Consider the following 17,465-nt stretch of genomic DNA (forward strand, 5'->3'; position numbering starts at 1 on the left):
GGATGAGGAAGAGTTTGGCTAGTTGTTGTGAGGATGGGACCGACGTGCAGGGGATGAAGTGGGCCTGCTTTGAGAAGTAGTCCTTCACCACCCAAATGGCCGTTTTCTTCTGGCTGGGTGGGAGGTCCACTATAAAATCCATAGAGATTTCCTCCCATGGGCGGGAGGGTTCTGCCACCTGTTGCAATAGCCCCGCGGGTTTGCCTGGTGCCCGTTTGGCCCTAGCGCACGTTGGGCAGGACGCCACGTAGGTTTTTACGTCTCGCCTGAGCGCGGGCCACCAGAATTGGCGCCGTGTTAGGTGTAGGGTCTTGAGGAACCCAAAGTGTCCCGCTTGCTTGGCGTCGTGTGACCTATGCAAGATCGCCTGGCGTTGCGAGTCCGGGACGTAGATTCTGCCTTCCCCCCATGCCAGGTCTTGCGCCATCGTTACCTTGTCGGGGTTTGCCAGGAACCAGGGGTCGGTTTTGAGGGCGGCGGCGAGGTCCGTGCGCATTCCCCCTGGTAGTTGCGGTTGGCTTCTTTCCGTCGCCGGTTGTCCCGCCATCGGCTGCGCCGTAGCGTCGAGCTGCCTCCGTGCGCCGCTTCGGGTGGTCACGGCCATTCCCAGTTGCGAGGCGGATAGGACCGTCCCAATGGTGTCTGGGGCGGGCTCTTCGTCTTGGGGCAGCCGGGAGAGGGCGTCGGCCAGGAAGTTCTTCTTGCCCGGCATGAACTTCAGCTGGAAATCAAAGCGGCTGAAGAATTGGGCCCATCGGACCTGTTTTGGGCTAAGGCGTCTGGGCGTTCGTAGGGCCTCGAGGTTCCGGTGGTCCGTCCAGACCTCGAATGGTTGGGTGGCTCCCTCGAGTAGGTGACGCCATGTCTCTAGTGCCGATTTCACCGCGAAGGCTTCTTTCTCCCAGACGTGCCATCGCCTCTCTGTCTCGGAGAACTTCCTTGACAGGTAGGCGCATGGTTTCAGGAGCCCCGTGGAGTCTTTTTGTAGCAGGATGGCTCCCAGGGAGAAGTCTGAGGCGTCGGCTTGGACCACGAACGGCCGTTCTGGGTCCGGGTGTGCGAGGATTGGCTCCGTCGTGAACAGCGCTTTCAGCTTGTCGAATGCGGTCTGGCACGCGGGAGTCCAATTCAGCACTGTGCCTGGGTTCTTGGCGCGTCGGGTGTCCCCCACCCCTTTGGTTTTGAGGAGGTCCGTTAAGGGGAGGGCTATCTCAGCGAACCCCCGGGCGAAGGACCTGTAGAAATTCGCGAATCCCAGGAAGCTCTGTAGTTGCCGTCTGTTGCGGGGCCGCTCCCAGTTTAGCACCGCTTCGACTTTTGCGGGGTCCATTTCGATGCCGTCCCCGGAGATTCGATACCCCAAATAGTCTAGGCGCTCTTTGTGAAAGTCGCACTTTGTAGGCTTTGCATAGAGCTGCGCCCGTCTGAGCTTGTCGAGGACTTGCCTGACTAAGGTTACGTGTTCCTCGTGTGTTTTTGTGTAAATGAGGACGTCGTCGATGTAGACCAGGACCCCTTTAAACAGATGTTCATGCAGTACCTCATTGATGAGCTGCATGAACACCCCAGGGGCCCCCGCGAGTCCGAAGGGCAGTACCTTGTACTGGAAGGCGCCTAGGGGGCAGTTAAACGCCGTCTTCCATTCGTCCCCCTCCCTGATTCGGATGCGATAGTACGCCTCGCGAAGGTCCAATTTGGAAAAGACTTTGCCCGTGGACAGGTGGGCGAGCATGTCCTTTACCAGGGGTAAGGGGTATTTGTTGGACAGGGAAGCCGCGTTTAGGCCCCGGTAGTCGGTGCAGAGCCGTAGGGTCCCGTCTTTCTTCTCCCGGAATAAGACGGGGGCTCCGACCGGTGAGCATGCTGGCTCTATGAATCCCCTATGAACTCCCGGAGGGTTGCCATCTCCTTCGGGGTCATCGAATAGATCTTTGGTCTAGGTAGGGGGACGTCGGGCAGTAGGTCGATCCGGCAATCCGTCTTGCGGTGGGGGGGTAGTTGGTCTGCCTCTGCCTCTCCGAAGACCTCGGAGAAGTCGGCGTATTGTTCTGGTAGGTCTGCTGTGGTAGCGGCGTTGTCTTGTGTGGTCGCCTCCGCTCGTCCTACCGTGGGGTTGCTTTTGCCAGCTGGTACTGGTGCTCGATACTCGCCGTCACCGAATGTGAAGGTGCGGGTCGCCCAGTTGATCCGCGGGTTGTTTTTCGCGAGCCATGGCATCCCCAGGACTGCGATGGGCCGTCCGATGGGCGTGACTACGAACGATGTGCGCTCGGTGTGAGTGCCCATTTGCAGGGTGACCGGCTCGGTTTGTAGCGTGGCTGGTTTCCCTCCCGCTGTAGAGCCGTCCAGCTGGTGGAATGCCAGCGGCGTGGGGAGGGGGAAGCAGCGGAGGTCGAGTTTGGCGACTAGGTCGGGGTGGATGAGGTTTTTTGAGCACCCCGAGTCCACTAGTGCCGCGGCCGTGGTGGCTCCGTTGCCGGCAGAGAGTTGGATTGCTGCCAATATTACGGAGCTTTTGTCGTTTCGTTGAGGTGGTCCGCGTTGCTGTCCCACCGCCTGCCTCGCCACGCGTCTCAGAGCAAGCGGGGAGCGTTTCCCGCCGGCTGGTCGGGGTCGGTATTGTCCTCTTCCCCCCAGTAAGCGTCCCAGCCCTCTTCCGGTGTCGCTGTGGCCACGGTCATTCGGCGGTGAGGGGGCGGCCCCGGGTTGGGTGGTTTGGGGCTAATTTTCGGGGCGGGCTTGGGCGCGCTGGTCGGCGGTCGGTTGGCGAAGCAATCCGCCGTCTTGTGCCCTATTTTGCCACACCTCCCGCAGGGCTCCCGGTTGAACTTCTTTTTTGGGTATATGGGGCCGGCCATCCCCCCGTGTGGTGCGGGTACCTTTTTCCCGACATAGTCTGTGTCTTCCGTGGTTGTCATAAGGAAGGTGCGGTGCGCGTGTTCGGCTTTCCCCGCGAGGTGGATCCACCCGTGTAGCGTTTCTGGGTCGTCGCGGTAGAGGGCCCATTGGAGAACGTCGCGGTTGAGCCCCCTTTTGAAGATTTCCAGCAGGGTGGTCTCAGACCAGTCACAGACCTTTCCCGCGAGGGCTTTGAACTCCAGGGCGTAGTCAGGGACCGTGCGTGTGCCCTGTTTAAGTCTCTGGAGTGCGCTTTTCGCCCGTACTTTAGCTAGGGGGTCTTCGAAATAGTTTTTCATCTCTTTGATGAAAGCAGGGAAGGTGGCGAGGGCGGGGGAGCTGGACTCGTACAGTTGGACGTACCAGTCCGCCGCCCTGTCTTGGAGTTTGATCGCCACGGCGGCGATCTTGTCGGCCTCGGAATCATAGGAGTGTCCGTGCCTCCCCATGAACTCCCTAGCGTTGGTAACGAAAAACGAGAGTTTTGAGGGGGTCCCATCGAAGAAGATGGGGAAGTCCTTTGGGGCCCGGGCGTTTTGTGCGGCCCCGCCTCTCGCTTCCCGGGGTGTGGTGTCGGCCGCCTGTGCCGTCTGCTGGCTCTCCGCTGGCCCGTGTGGGTTCGGTGCTTCGCTCGGGGTGTGGGCTTGTGCGGGGACGTCGTTGGGTGGCGCGGGGGGCATAAGCGCCTGGAGCATGGTCCGGAGTTCCGTCAGCTGAGCCCGCATGGCCGCGAGTTCAGCTCGTGCCTCCTCGTCCACAGCCCGCGCCGCCGCTGGGGCCGGTTCCGTTGGCGCGTCCTCGGGGGTGGGTTGCCGGTGGGGTTCATCGTCCCTCCGCCGCGGGTCCGCATCCTCCTCCGTCTGATGGGTGTCTCCGTCGTCCTCCTCCGTGTTGAGCACCGTGGGGCTGTCGCTCCACGCCCGTTGCTGGGGTGCGATGTGGGGCGCGGGGTCCTCCGCTGGTTTCGGAAGTCGTGCTGCTCCCTCCCGCGGTCGGGTTGCCTCCGTCGCCATCTCCCCTTGGGGTTGGAGCTGAGGCTCGGGTCGGGTGGGGTGGGCGTCCATGGCTCCGGGAGTCCGCGGTGCCTCTGGCCTCGGTCGGTCCTCCTCTGTCTCTTGCCGCGCGGCTCGCCCTCCTTGCCCGCGCCGTTCCGGCCTCATCTTGCTGGTCTTCTCGCCGTCTACTCCTCCCGCGGCTCGTTGTCGTCCGGTGGGTCTCGGCGAGGCTGAGTTTATGACTCTCAGCTTTATGTCATGCGCTGCCTACCTCTGAATAACGTTCAGACGCTGGTTTGCAAAGCAGGTTCTGGTTTATTTCAGGGTAGGTACAACGTTGGTAGAAAAAAGCTGAGAGTGACAGGAGCGCGCCGGTGCGGGGTTTAAATACCCCGCGCCGGTCAGCGCCCCCTCGCTCTCGGACACGTCACCCCCCTTTGTCCCATGTGTTGCCCTGCCATTGGTTGAGGGTTTCCGGGATCGCCCATCCTCAGGTTTCCATTCTTCTGCTGATTGCTTTCAGCTGGGCGATCCCCGTTGTATTGCCGCTGATGGCTTGGGTGGCTCCGTGATTCGTTTAGCTATTGTTTGTTAGCCGTTAGTCGTTGTGGGTTGATGGCTACTTAACTTGTGCCCCTTCACTTATTTCCTTGTCATTGTCATGAGTGCCATTGCGCTGATGACTTTAGCTCAACGGCACTCATGACAAGGGTCAGGGTTAGAAGTTTTTGAACAAAGGTTTGTATTATTTTTGGAAATTTCATGCCAGCATGCAGAGGATAGAAATAGCATGGGAAACTCTCAAGGATACTTTAACCTATTTTGCTAAGAGCTTCATAGGTTTACTTCTGTGGACCAAGTAGAAACTTCTGAACCAAACTGACTTGAGGATTCCTGCACAATATTGGTAGAAAGCACATTTTTAAAATTCACCAAATGGGTGGGTGGATGGATAGACAGATAGGCAGAAACATTTACTTGAGGGGCTAAGGCCACTGAGGACTAAAGTCCATAAAAGACTCCTTGAACAAATAATTTTAAAAAGAAAATAATTGGACTCTTTCCAGTTACATGCAGCAACCTGTGCTACTAGAAGATTATGTAGACATTTTGCCATCTGTTTGAATTATCTTGTTTGTCCTCCCCAAATAAAACAAAACTAATGACTTTGGCTGAATTGACATGCACTCAAATGCAGAGAACTTATTTAAGAGTTTTTTCTTCCTTCTGGAATATAACATAATTTGTTTGGGAATATATGCAGTTCCACTGTTTAGTCTGCTAAAGGTATGCTTGTCCTCCAAGCCAATCAATATCCAAGCATGGCTTCCAGCTTTTCTGTAAGACTTCCTTCCCAGCCATGGGCTTATTCAATATATCCCCTCCCCTTCACCCCAAGCTGTGCAGATGTTTTGCATTTTGGGGACAAGAGACCTGGGGCAAGCCATTCTAGGAGAATTTGCATGGCTAGGAAAGACATGGTTAAATAGTCGTTCCCTTCCCCTCATCCCATCCTCCAAGTCAAAGCACCTAAAAATGAGAGAATCTCTTCTGTATTACTTTTCCTTGGCAACAAAGCTTTTAAGGTTCTCTGAGGTTGACAGCAAAGAAGTGAGGGTGGCAAGAAGTTTTTGGACTCAAAACTAGACAATGTGTTGGAAAAATAAAAAGAATTTAATCCTGGGGAGGAGGGCAGTGATGATCATGAAGGATAAAGTTTCTGTGACAATACAGATCAGTATAGTTAAAGAAGTGGTCTTTCCAGTAGTAACATGGCCCTGAGAGTGTGCCACTGAGAAAAATAAGACCTTTAGGTTATGGATTTGGAGACAGTTCTTAAAAGTGCCATGGACCTCAGGAAAACAATTGTCAATCTTGGGTTAAACAAAGGCTGATCAGCAACCCAAATGTTCTCATATTTTGCGTGTGTGAGATATGAGTGAATTATGGACTGGGAAAAAATATGCTTGGCTAGGTTGAAGGAAGCAGAAGAGGAAGACAGTGAAAATCAGATTGTTGTCAGCTCTTATCAAAGAGATTACAGGAATGTTTTTTGAAGAGCTACGAATTAGACTAAAGACTGGTCACTATGGTGAACATTACCCATATAGTTATCGGGACTTAAACCCCATGTGATACTTAGGTAGCTGTGGGTGAACACATTTTAAGTGGCAGGTAGACTCATTTGCTGTTTGTGCTGAGCTGGAGAGACTGCTGCTTCACATACTGTATTTTCTACTTTAAATGGTTTCTTTTGCATATAAACAATGCAGGCTTCTATGAGAAAAAATCCTGCTAATATATACAGTTAATTTTACTGTTCAACCTTTCTTAGATTGAATCTGGGTCAGATGGTATAAATTGTAGGAACTTTCAGCTGAATATATGACAAATGAAGTTGTGATTAGTTCATCACTCACACTCCCTATTCCTGATTTGATTCTGGTATGGTAAATTCAAATATGTTCTGTACAGAAGAATACTAACAAAAGTATCCTCTTTTCTTGTTTTGTTTATATCTGAGTTTCATAGTACTGCTTTTATCTGCATGACACAAAATGCAGCTTGTTTGATTTCCATTAATTTCTTGTTTTCATGTACTATGAAAAGCATTGAAATAGAAAGTATTACTGAAAAAATATTTGTAATATTTTTCTTTCAGAACCTGACGATCACTTAACAGTAGCTCAGTCAATAAAGAAGGAATTTGATAACCCAGATAATGCTGATTTGAAGTTTCAAGTAGATGGAAAATACATTTATGTTCATAAAGTTCTCCTCAAAATTAGGTATGAAATTATCAGTCTTCTCAGATATTTTCATCATCATCTCTGGCTTGCTGGCCCTTATACAGAAAGTTTCTCTGGTGGTATTAAAATACTTACTGTGCTACTGAATTTCATAACTCGTATGAGTTTTTCATAGTTTCCTATAATAAGAGTTGGCATCCTTCCAGAGATTTATGAAAGCCACTTGGACTGATGTATTAATGCTATAATTACAGTAAAAATATGACTTTTTGAAATAGTGGTACAGTTGCAAGTTGGAAATACTCTATTATACTATACTGAGCCATAAGGCAGCAACATATGTGGAGATGTGGGTTCGCATTAATAAGGCACTGCTGAGAGAACTGCAAAGTACAGATATGCAATCTAAAAGTCTTCCACACTCAATTTAAAATAAATAGCTTAGTAAGATTCCATGGAGAAGAGGCAACTTAAAAATGTGAAAATTGTCTTGATGCCCATTTTGTCTGTATCTTCAACTTACATATGTGTATCTTCAACTGAAGGACCATCTCCTATCTCCCCAACATATATCCCTATTTAGCTGGAGCTTCATATGTTTTTTATTAAATGGAAAATACTACTATTCAATTAAAAAAAACAAGTGATGATCAGCAAAATATTGTACTGACTATTGTACTATTGTCAAAAATGGAAATAAGTCTCTACAATGTATATAATTCATTTGAGACCCAGTTTGGTGTAGTGGTTAAGGCATCAGGCTACAAACCAGGAGACTCTGAGTTCTAGTCCCACCTTAGGCATGAAGCCAGCTGGGTGACCTTGGGCCAGTCCCTCTCTTGCCAAGAAAACTGCAGGGACTAGTCCAAGCAACCAAAACTGACTCAAAGGATCTATATCTATATATACTATATCTGTGTCTCCATATGTGTGTGTATTTCGTATTAAAGTATTGACTTTAAGTGGATATCTAAGTTTTATATAATTTATGCATAATGGTATCTTCTTTGTAGCTGAAGGACTTACTTGGTTCTGTTTCTCTTCCAGAGTAAAACACATTGCATTCATAGTTGCAGAAGACACAGCTAATATAGAACGGGAATGGCTCAATCCCTCTTTTCTAATGCATATTGCATTTGCATGGGTTCATCTTTTCCATATCATTTTCATGTTAACCTTTCAGGGTTTCTGTTACATGGTAAGAATCAAGCTGTTTCCTGGTGCTGATGCTGTAACTGTTTCCCCTTTTCCAGGTGTGAGCATTTCCATTCAATACTGAACAACAATAATGAGGAAATTATAGAAATAAGTGAATTCTCGTACCCTGTTTACCGAGCATTTCTGGAATATCTTTATACAGATAGCATCAGTCTTCCTCCTGAGGATGCAATAGGTAATTGGAACAGAAGAGCTGAAATTAATTTTACCAGCTAAGATGTTATTGTAGTTTTTCAAGATATTTACATAACACTATTAGCTCTTGAATATACTGACCTTTGCAAACTTAGGGCAGAGCATGGAATGAGTCTGCATATATTTTTCACATCTTGTAGCATTAGAAAAGGTATTTTGTTAGTGATAAAGGAAAATAAGACTGGTGCAGTACGAGAAAGCATTACATTGCTGAATCCTATATTCAACCATCTGTGACTTTCCCAGTAGGCCAGGATAAAGATAGGCACCTGCTGATGTTTGCCCAGGTAGTCCTCGCTTAACAACCACAATTGGGACTGGACATTCCGTTGCTAAGTGATGTTGTAAAACAAGATGTCACATGACCAGATTGCTTAGTGACGGCAATCCTGGTAATTCCCCTTGCAGTCGTTAAGCAAATTTCACTGGTCATTAGCTGAGGTCCCACCCCAATCCAAGCCATTCCAGGCTTGGTCCCTCCCAGCCCCAAGCCTCAGTAAGGTAAGGGACTGCCTCCAACTCCCCCCACCAGTCTGTCCACCCCCCATCTCTGACCCTTTGGCCACCCTGCAGCCTGCCTTGAAGGGCGGCAAGCAGCCCCAGAACTGCACGGCTCTGAGGCTGCTTGCCACACCCCGGGAAGCCGCAGCCTCCCCAGCCCTCACCACCCTGCACTCCGCCACCCCAGCTGACCTTCGCCATCTTCTTGCCTCTGCTGCTGCTGAGGCGTGCCCAGCAAGGATGACTGCAGCTGGGGCTTCCTGGGGTGTGGCAAGCAGCCCCAGAGCCATACGGTTCTGGGGCTGCTTTCCACCCCACAAGGCAGAATGTAGGGCAGCCAAAGGCACAGAGGTAGGGAGAGAGAGACCAGCCCAATTTTTTCATGCACTGACTTTATTTGGGCTGGTCCTAGAAAAGTACATTCTCCATGAGTCTGAGAACAATGCTTAGTTTTGTTATCTTTTTGAATCCAGTGACTCAATTGCTTCATTAGTTAATAAGCCCTGAAACTTGTCCATCGATTTTAGATTATTAGAATTCTGTGGCGGAAAAAATCACTTCAGACTGTAGATCTTCTGCACAGATAGACTGAATTCATCCAATTTCTCATCCATTTCCTCATTTGTAGTCTAGTTTCCACTTACCTCCCTAGTCACTTTCTCATTACTGATACATCTAAAGACATTTTTATTGTTGACCTAAATTTTAAAGTATGCCAAAAATATCGGTTGCAATATGTGTCCCTTCCCCCCACATCTTATTAATTGCTGCACTTGTTTTACTCTGGTTTAGGCAAAGTTTCCATTGTCTGAAGAAAGCCACTTTGCATTTCAGAGGGTTCTGCTCTCCCTGAGAACGTTTTTTTTTTTTAAATCAAATTTATCACCCCCCTCTCCCAAAAGGGACTCTGGGTGGTTTACAATAAAAGATAGATAAAAATATAAAACTATAAAGCCCTATCATACAGATAGAATAAATATAATACAAACCTCGATGGTTAAAAGTTCTTTATGATTTGCAGGCAGAACTGGGTCCTTCTAAGAAACTAACCATCCCCAGGAATGGCTACTCTCCCTCCCGCCCCAGGCATAATTACAGAACCAGGTCTTTAGCTATTTCCTAAAGTCCAGGAGGGAGGGAGCTAATCTCACTTCCAGGAGAAGGATATTCCAAAGGGCAGGTGCTATTGCAGAGAAGGCCCGCCTCCTGGACCCCGCCAGATGGAATTCTCTTGCAGACGGGGTCCATAGCATGCCCTCTCTACACGGCCGGGTGGGACGGGCTGATGTGATGGGGAGGAGACGGTCCCTTAGGTAACCTGGACCCGTGCCATGCAGGGCTTTAAAGGTGATAACCAACACCTTGGACCTGGAATCATACTGGCAACCAATGCAGCTTGCGGAGCAAAGGAGTGACGTGTGCTGATCTTGGGAAACCCAAGATCGCCCGCGCAGCTGCATTTTGCACCAGCTGTAGTTTCCGGATACTCTTCAAGGGTAGCCCCATGTAGAGCGCGTTGCAGTAGTCTATATGGGAGATAACCAGGGCATGAGTGACCATTCAAAGGGACTCTCGGTCCAGGAAGGGGTGTAACTGGCGCACAACGCGAAGTTGCACAAAGGCCCTCCTAGCCACGGCTGCCACCTGCTCTTCGAGCAGGAGCCGTGAGTCCAGGAGGACCCCCAAGTTATGCACCAGGTCTGTCTGGGGCAGTGCAACCCCATCCAGAATTAAAGATGACAATTTCCCAGAAATCGAGGAGCCATTAATCCACAGCCACTCCGTCTTCCCCGGGTTCAGCCGCAACCTGTTGTCCCCCATCCAGGCCCCCACAGCCCCCAGGCACTTGGAAAGGGTGGCCACAGCATCACTTACTTCACCAGGGATGGAGATGTATAACTGGGTATCATCTGCATATTGATGATAACTCAACCCGTAGTGATGGATGATCTCGCCCAGTGGTTTCATGTAGATGTTAAAAAGGAGCGGAGAGAGTACCGAACCCTGCGGCACCCCACAAAGGAGGGGCTGCAGGCTGGATCTCTCACTCCCTATCAACACCGACTGGGACCAACCCTGGATGAAGGAGGTGAACCAGCGCAGAACTACGCTGCCCACCCCCAACTCCCTAAGTCGGTCCAGAAGGATACCGTGGTCGATGGTATTGAAAGCCGCTGAGAGGTCAAGAAGAGCAAGGATGGATGCACTGCCTCCATCCCGCTCCCGCCAGAGGTCATCCATAAGTGCAACCAATGCCGTTTCCGTCCCATAACCGGGCCTGAAACCTGACTGAAAGGGGTCTAGATAATCCGGGTCTAGATAAAACTTCCTGAACAAAGATACACAGCTAATGTTCTCGGGATGAAGAGAGTCTACCAAGGGTCCAGCTGAAATCTCCTGTACTCCCCCTCCCACCTGCCTCAGTCCCCTTTGCTACTGCTGTCCTTCTCTGCCTTGCCTTACATACATAACAGGGCTTTATTTTTTTTTGCTTTATTATAAACCCAGAAGTAAATTCCCTCATAAAAGTATGAGGGAGTAAGGATTCTTATTTTGTGTGTTATATTTAACATTGAAGCCATTAACTATGAACAATTCCAGCTCTTGACTCATTCCGCCCCCTTGGTTTTTCCTTTTGGCAGGCCTGTTAGACTTGGCAAGCCTCTATAGAGAAAACCGACTAAAGAAGCTTTGCCAGCAAACAATTAAGCAGGGCATTTCTGAAGAGAATGCAATTGCCCTTCTGTCAACTGCAGTCAAGTATGAAGCAAAGGTATGATGAATGCTCTTTACCGAGTAGCTACTGGCTGGGGGTTCTTGTTCTACATGCTTGGGAACCAGACACGATCTGAGAAAATGGTGATTAAGACAGAGCTATGAGCTTGAATCTCCCTCTGCAATTATTATATTGGGTGGTATTTGTCAAGGAATCATTTTCTCAATTTTAGTCTTCCATCCACACTGTTGGAATACTACAACTGGCCTATCTTATGGGGTTTGGCAAGAATTAGAAGCAGATAATGTATGTGAAGCACTTTGAAGATGTGAAAGCATTACTTAAATGCTAAGAATTTCCTATTATTATAATCACTAATCTGAAAATCACAGTATTTGTAGTTCTCAAGATATCAGGGCAGTTTCACAACTTAAGGAACTGTTGGGAGGGACATACTTGGCTGCATGAAACATCTAGAGAACTTCATAAAAGAGGTGAATAGAGGAAATTGGAGCAACCCAGAGATAATTCCATGCTGGAATATTCTGAGTTCATTTATTTATTTGTCATATTTTTATCACCGCCCATCTCCCCCACAAGGAGGGACCCTAGTTTAATGAAACTAGCTTCTTAAAGCTAATGATTAAGACAGTTGTAAGTTAAATATGAATAGTTAACATTTTTAAAAATAGTATTTCTTTTACTATAACATAGGAGCCATCTTTACTGAATACATTGAACCTTTAAAAATAATAATGTAGCAGTATAAATTTAATTATTACTACAACTTTTATGCAACTCCATTTCTAAAGACACCGAGTGGTTTGCAATGTTAATATAATACTAAAAACAAAAACAATAGCTATGATTATAATCAAACAATCCAATGCCACACCATTCAGAGATAGCATGATCTTATTTGTCCCCTAATGCCATGAATTGGCAGCTAAAGAAGCTGCTCAGGAGCAATCCTGTCAAGCACTGAGGACAAGCTCTTATTCCAGAGGTTGATCAGAAACTCAACAGAATGCCTGCCAGGGCTTTGCAAAACTCCCCAAGTGACCTTTGGAAACCAGCTAGATCCATTAGGATGCTGGTTCAGATTGATCAGAAAGATCCTTCTTCCTCACAAAGGTCTGTGGTGCAAGTTAATTCCACAGAAGCAGAGAGTGATCTGACCATGACAAGGGACTGATTCGAAATGCCTCCCACCCTGAGATCACATCTCAGCTGCTCTAAGATAAAATCAGATCTAATATGTGGCTGCCTATGTGGATCTGGCTCATGATCACCTGGGACAACCAAACTTAGGAGTAGAGAGGATAAGTGGAAGTCCCCCTGATCTAAACATCTAGGAGTTCCAACAGCAGTCCTAAGTTAAGGTCAAGGGACAATGATATACAGCAGGAAAGCAAGTACAACAGCAGCATCCCTAACTTGCCTCTCATGTCCAACCTCACAAATAATGCTTTACATCCACTTATCCTCTGATCACCTGCCAAATCTCCTAGATGATAATTGCCATTCCACCTCCCCTACATTGAATTTGGGGCTGATGTAACCCAAACAACATCTGTGTTGTAACCCAGATTAGCACCTCTCTGAAAGGAGAAACCACAGTCCTCCCCCGTGCAGGTCTCAATGTTACACACAGTGTCTGCCCTCATATTCAAGATCAAATCATGGAGGAGGGTGGGTTTATTACAAGCAGACCTGGCATTTTAATAGCAACAGCTAAACTTCAAGGTACTCTGTAACCCCACTGCCTGGCTCTTGAGATGAGGTGGAACGGCCACAAGAAAGAAGTAGCCTGAAATTTCAATCTCCCTTCCCCTAGAGTGGTCTGAGGGTGTTCTAGAGAAGTTACAGTTGAATGAGAAGGTAAAACACAAAGATACTAAATTGCTATTTATCTTAGATCTCTGGGTTTAGGTAGGGAGCAACTCAACTACATTAAAGGGAAATGTGGAAAACCACAGAGTGAGGGATGACCTAAGTCGAAGAGGTGTAAGTTGGAGCTTAGGGGGCCAGTTGAATAGAAAGCTTATCAGGTTGTTTCATTGTGATGGAGAAACGGGAACCTACTCTTTGCTGGGGGGGCTGTGTCTATGCACAGGGGGAGAGTGTAAGACTATTTGGTTGGTTGGTTGATTTATTTATTTATATTTTAGTTAGTTAGTTAGTTAGTTATTTGGTATTTAGTAGGACTGTGTTGAAACTGGTTCTGGTTTTTTCTTTTTAATTTTCCCCCCAGAAGAAAATTTTCATGAGTGGGAAACTGGCATTTAAGCTAGCTATGAGATACAACCCAAGATGATTTTTAATGAGTGGAACGGATTGTGACGGCTGTTGTCCTCAATTTTCTACTGCTTCCCAGATTTCTTTCCCCATTTCAGGATTGTCATCCTTTTTTCAGCCCTGGACTGCTATCCACAATAATCATTTAGAACGATATCACATGTTAATAGTGTGTATTAATATGTAACACTCCATTTCTAGGAGTTAGAGGAATTTTGCTTCCGGTTTTGCATCAACCACCTGACTGTCGTTACTCAGTCTCCAGGTTTTGCAGAAATGGACCATGACCTCATGAAGAACTTCATAAGCAAAGCCAGTCGAGTTGGAGCATTTAAAAACTGAAGTAAAACCTTTGCCTAATAATGAAGAAAGGTATTTTCATTACCATTACTTGTATCTCTGAATCTTAAGTGCTGAAATGATTTCTACATATGAGGAACATCTCTCGCTTAAGCTAGTGTTAATGTACTCAGTTTGCATATGCAGAGACTAGGCTTCACAAATTGAGAGGGCATGCAGCAGGATTCATACCGGTACCAAAAACACACACTAGCAACTAACTTTCCTCCAAATGTTGTTATTAAGGTTTCTTCTTCATTAATATTCTTTGAAAAACATGAAACTGTTCTTCGATAGCCTTAATTTGCAAACAGGTTAGGTGTGACTTGCTGAAGTTGCATTAATACCATGTAATAAAGTAAAAAGTATAACATCCTAAGTAAATATCTATTGTTTAGTATCTCTGGTAAAGTAAACTAGGAAATGAAAACAATGAAATGTCATCCTCATGTGTGTGGAATTCTTGTATTGCTGCTGCAGCATAAAAAGAAATTGGCCTTAGTTTAAACATGGAGAAAAGTATGTTGTTGCCATTAGTTGAAGGAATAAAGCTTTATTTGTGGTCAGATAATTTAATAAATAAGCTTTTGGGGCTGAGTATACCTTTTGGGCCAGATCTAGGATCTCAGCAACTGACTCTAAAGCTGTTTCCCCAAGTTATTGTGAGTCAGATTCAGAATTGCTAACTACCTTGAATAAGCTGTATCTGAATTTTCTAAGGAAACTTGTTGTGCCTAGAGAAAACCAACTTCTCAAACTCAATTCCGAAGATCTGGTACTCTTATGCAAGATGGTTCCAAAAAACAAAGGAACAGACTGCCGCTGCTCTTAATTAGAATCCTGTTTACATTTGTTCTACTTTGCTAGCCCTGAAATGACAAGGAGCACTTGGACTATTGTAACAGAATAGTGCAAGCATTGCAGCCAGCCTTAGTCACCAGGATCCCATGGAGAACTTAAGGTACTATTCACTGCTGAAAGGCCTGGTTTGATAATGGAGTTCATAAGCACCAAAAGAGCTCATCAACACATACCAATCTATCATCCTTTCCTCTGCAGAGCCTTGTGATTGCTTGATTATGTGCCATCAAGTCATTTTTGACTCATAGCAACCACACAGAGGTAGTCCTCGACCTATGACCATTTGTTCAGCGACCGTTAGAAGTTAACGATGGCACTGAATGAATAGTGGTTACAATCAGTCCTGAGAGTTCCAGCTGTCCCAGCACCCCCCCCCCTTGGTCACATGATTGTGATAATGGGTGCTTGGCAACCCCTTTGCACTTATGACTGGTTGCCAAGTGCCTCACAATCATGTGATCACCATTTGCAACCTTCCCTGCCAGCTTCCCCAGAAAGTCAATGGGGAAGCCCACAGGGAAGGTCACAGGTCACTGGAGTAAGTCCTTCCCACCCACACACCCTACCCCAGCTCCTCTGTGCTCGCCAGCCACTCATGCTCCCCTGTGCACCCTCATGGACCCTTCCTGACCCACACACCTCCTCTTGCGCACATCCTTGCACGCCCTCCCCAACCTGTGCAGCACTCCTCGCGCGCCTCACACACCATGATGCACCTCTTGTGCACTGTCTCCAACCTGCGCCACGCCTCTTGCACACCCTCCCTGGCCTGTTGCTAAGTGATGCAGTCACTGTTTATGACCACATCGCTTAGTGATGGAAATTCTGGTCCAAATTGCCATTGTAAGTCAAGACTACCTGTACATAGATGTAGAGCCTCATATCCCTCAAAAACTCAATATTAAACAGCTGCTCAAAAGTAAAAAAAAGGCTATGTGGATGGCCTGGCATCAAGTGGATTACTGCAGCATAGGACAAAAAATCAGCACTTTTCTGTTGCATTATTGCATGTAACTCATTGCCGAAGCCACCCAAAGTCAATTGCCATATTCCTGCAGCAGTTTGGGAGGAATGCCACCGGGCATTGTGTAAGAAGGATGAAGAAGCCTCTGTCACATCCAGTCTGGATCTGTCTGCTGTGAAGTAGATTCGCTGGTAAAGCAGCTCAAGCCCAGTAAAGCTCCTGGGGAGGATTAAATAACATCAGAGGTAATCGGAAACGGCTGGAAAGGGCTGTTTTCTTTGTCCTCCTTGACTGCACTGTGTGTGTGTTCCTAAAGACGGGGTTGGTGGCGGCAGCGGCAGCAATAATAATTCCAATGTACAAGAGGTAAGAGAAAGCTGCTCCGAAACGGCAAACCTGTAAGTCTGTTAAGCACAGTCAGCAAGTGGTATGCCATAGGAACAATTGGTGGATTCAGTCTGATTTTGGCAGAGCAACGTTTTGGCTTTTGATCAAGCTGTTCTGTATTACACTCAGATTATGTGATACTCTGCAGGAAGTTGCCACAGTATCTTGCAGGTTTCCCAGTAAGAAAATGACAGCAGTTTTTGTTACCAGCAGCTGAGGTTGCTAGCCTATGAATAGGACTATGAGCATATGAAAAATAGGAAAGGGAAAAAAGTGAAATTTTGGTTGTAAGAATGTTGTTGGAAATGGGCAGCAAGACTCCAGTCCACCAGAAAGCAAGCCTCTGAAACCCCACAGCAATTATGAAAGTAATTGTTAGAGACTTAATAAAAATAAGACTGTGCTGTGTAATTTTCTGTCATGTCTTCCCTAAAGCCTGCTTGTTCATCTACTAGAAATTTCTCCTGTCCTAGTCAATCCAAGCTTAAAAGGGAAAGTGTGCATCTGGTTTACTGCAAAGCTTAGGAAACTAACTGAGAGATATTTGGGCTGTTGCCTTTCTTGAAAAGCAGGATGGTGATAGGACAGTTCCAGCCTTTAGGTATTTAGGGTACATTATTGATATGTGAATGGAGAAGCCAAATAGGGAATCTGGCAGGCATCAGGTAACTGTTGGGGACTTTCCTGTTTTTTAACTGATTAGTTTAACCATTTCCAAATTGGGACTGGTGGCCAGGGGCAACGTGGTGTTCGAAATGCAGGTTGGGGCAACAGGCTGATAGAGGAAAACCAATTGTAAAACTGTAAACTTGCTGTAAAACTGTTCACCTCTCTTGGGCAAAATCTTAGTTTCTGGCCAGGCCATTCCCTTAGTGGTAATGCTAGTATTATCTTCTAAAAGAGAGTGGCATTTATATCCTTTGCAGATTGGAAAAAAAATTCCAGTTGGTTTGTATAAATACTATTTCTATTAAGATGTTTAATAGCTGCTTTTAAGAGCAAGTAGCTAATTCCTAATAGTGGAACAATTGCTGGATTTGTAACATTGAAAGCTATCACTAAATCTGCCCTGACTTACAAACAGTGCTGGTCAAACCTGGGATTCTGCTTGAGATGAGCGCGTTTGCTCATGGGATACTAAGAGTTGATTGTGATCTCTGAAGATTGCACACAGAGCATTAGATGTGGTTAGAGCTTCTGCAGAGTTTACACTCTCAGACAGGAGCTCATGAAGCTCAAGGGGCTTGCCTGAGACAAGAAGTATCTTACTCTTGAATTTCCACACGATCTAATCCTGGAGGGGCTAAACCTATGCCATGGTCCCTAGCCCGGTCAGTGTACTA

The 17,465-nt window shown here is 47.0% G+C and overlaps 1 protein-coding gene across 6 annotated transcripts in view; it reads left to right on the plus strand.

Annotated features, from left to right (window-relative positions):
- Positions 1–17,465, plus strand: part of LOC134507280 (RCC1 and BTB domain-containing protein 2-like) — a 124,138-nt gene that overhangs the window by 28,223 nt on the left and 78,450 nt on the right. For 3 of the 6 annotated variants that reach the window (XM_063317804.1, XM_063317799.1, XM_063317805.1), the window contains 4 exons: positions 6,556–6,682; positions 7,897–8,036; positions 11,200–11,330; positions 13,773–16,533. In XM_063317804.1, the coding sequence (XP_063173874.1) occupies positions 6,556–6,682; positions 7,897–8,036; positions 11,200–11,330; positions 13,773–13,913 (539 nt within the window). In that variant the 3' untranslated portion in view covers positions 13,914–16,533. Of the gene's footprint in view, positions 1–6,555; positions 6,683–7,896; positions 8,037–11,199; positions 11,331–13,772; positions 16,534–17,465 lie in introns of those variants that run through there. The other 3 variants (XM_063317802.1, XM_063317800.1, XM_063317803.1) reach the window with 2 other exon arrangements.

The sequence above is a fragment of the Candoia aspera genome, chromosome 1, assembly GCF_035149785.1.
Source record: "Candoia aspera isolate rCanAsp1 chromosome 1, rCanAsp1.hap2, whole genome shotgun sequence".
In the NCBI taxonomy this organism is placed as follows: Eukaryota; Metazoa; Chordata; class Lepidosauria; order Squamata; family Boidae; genus Candoia; species Candoia aspera.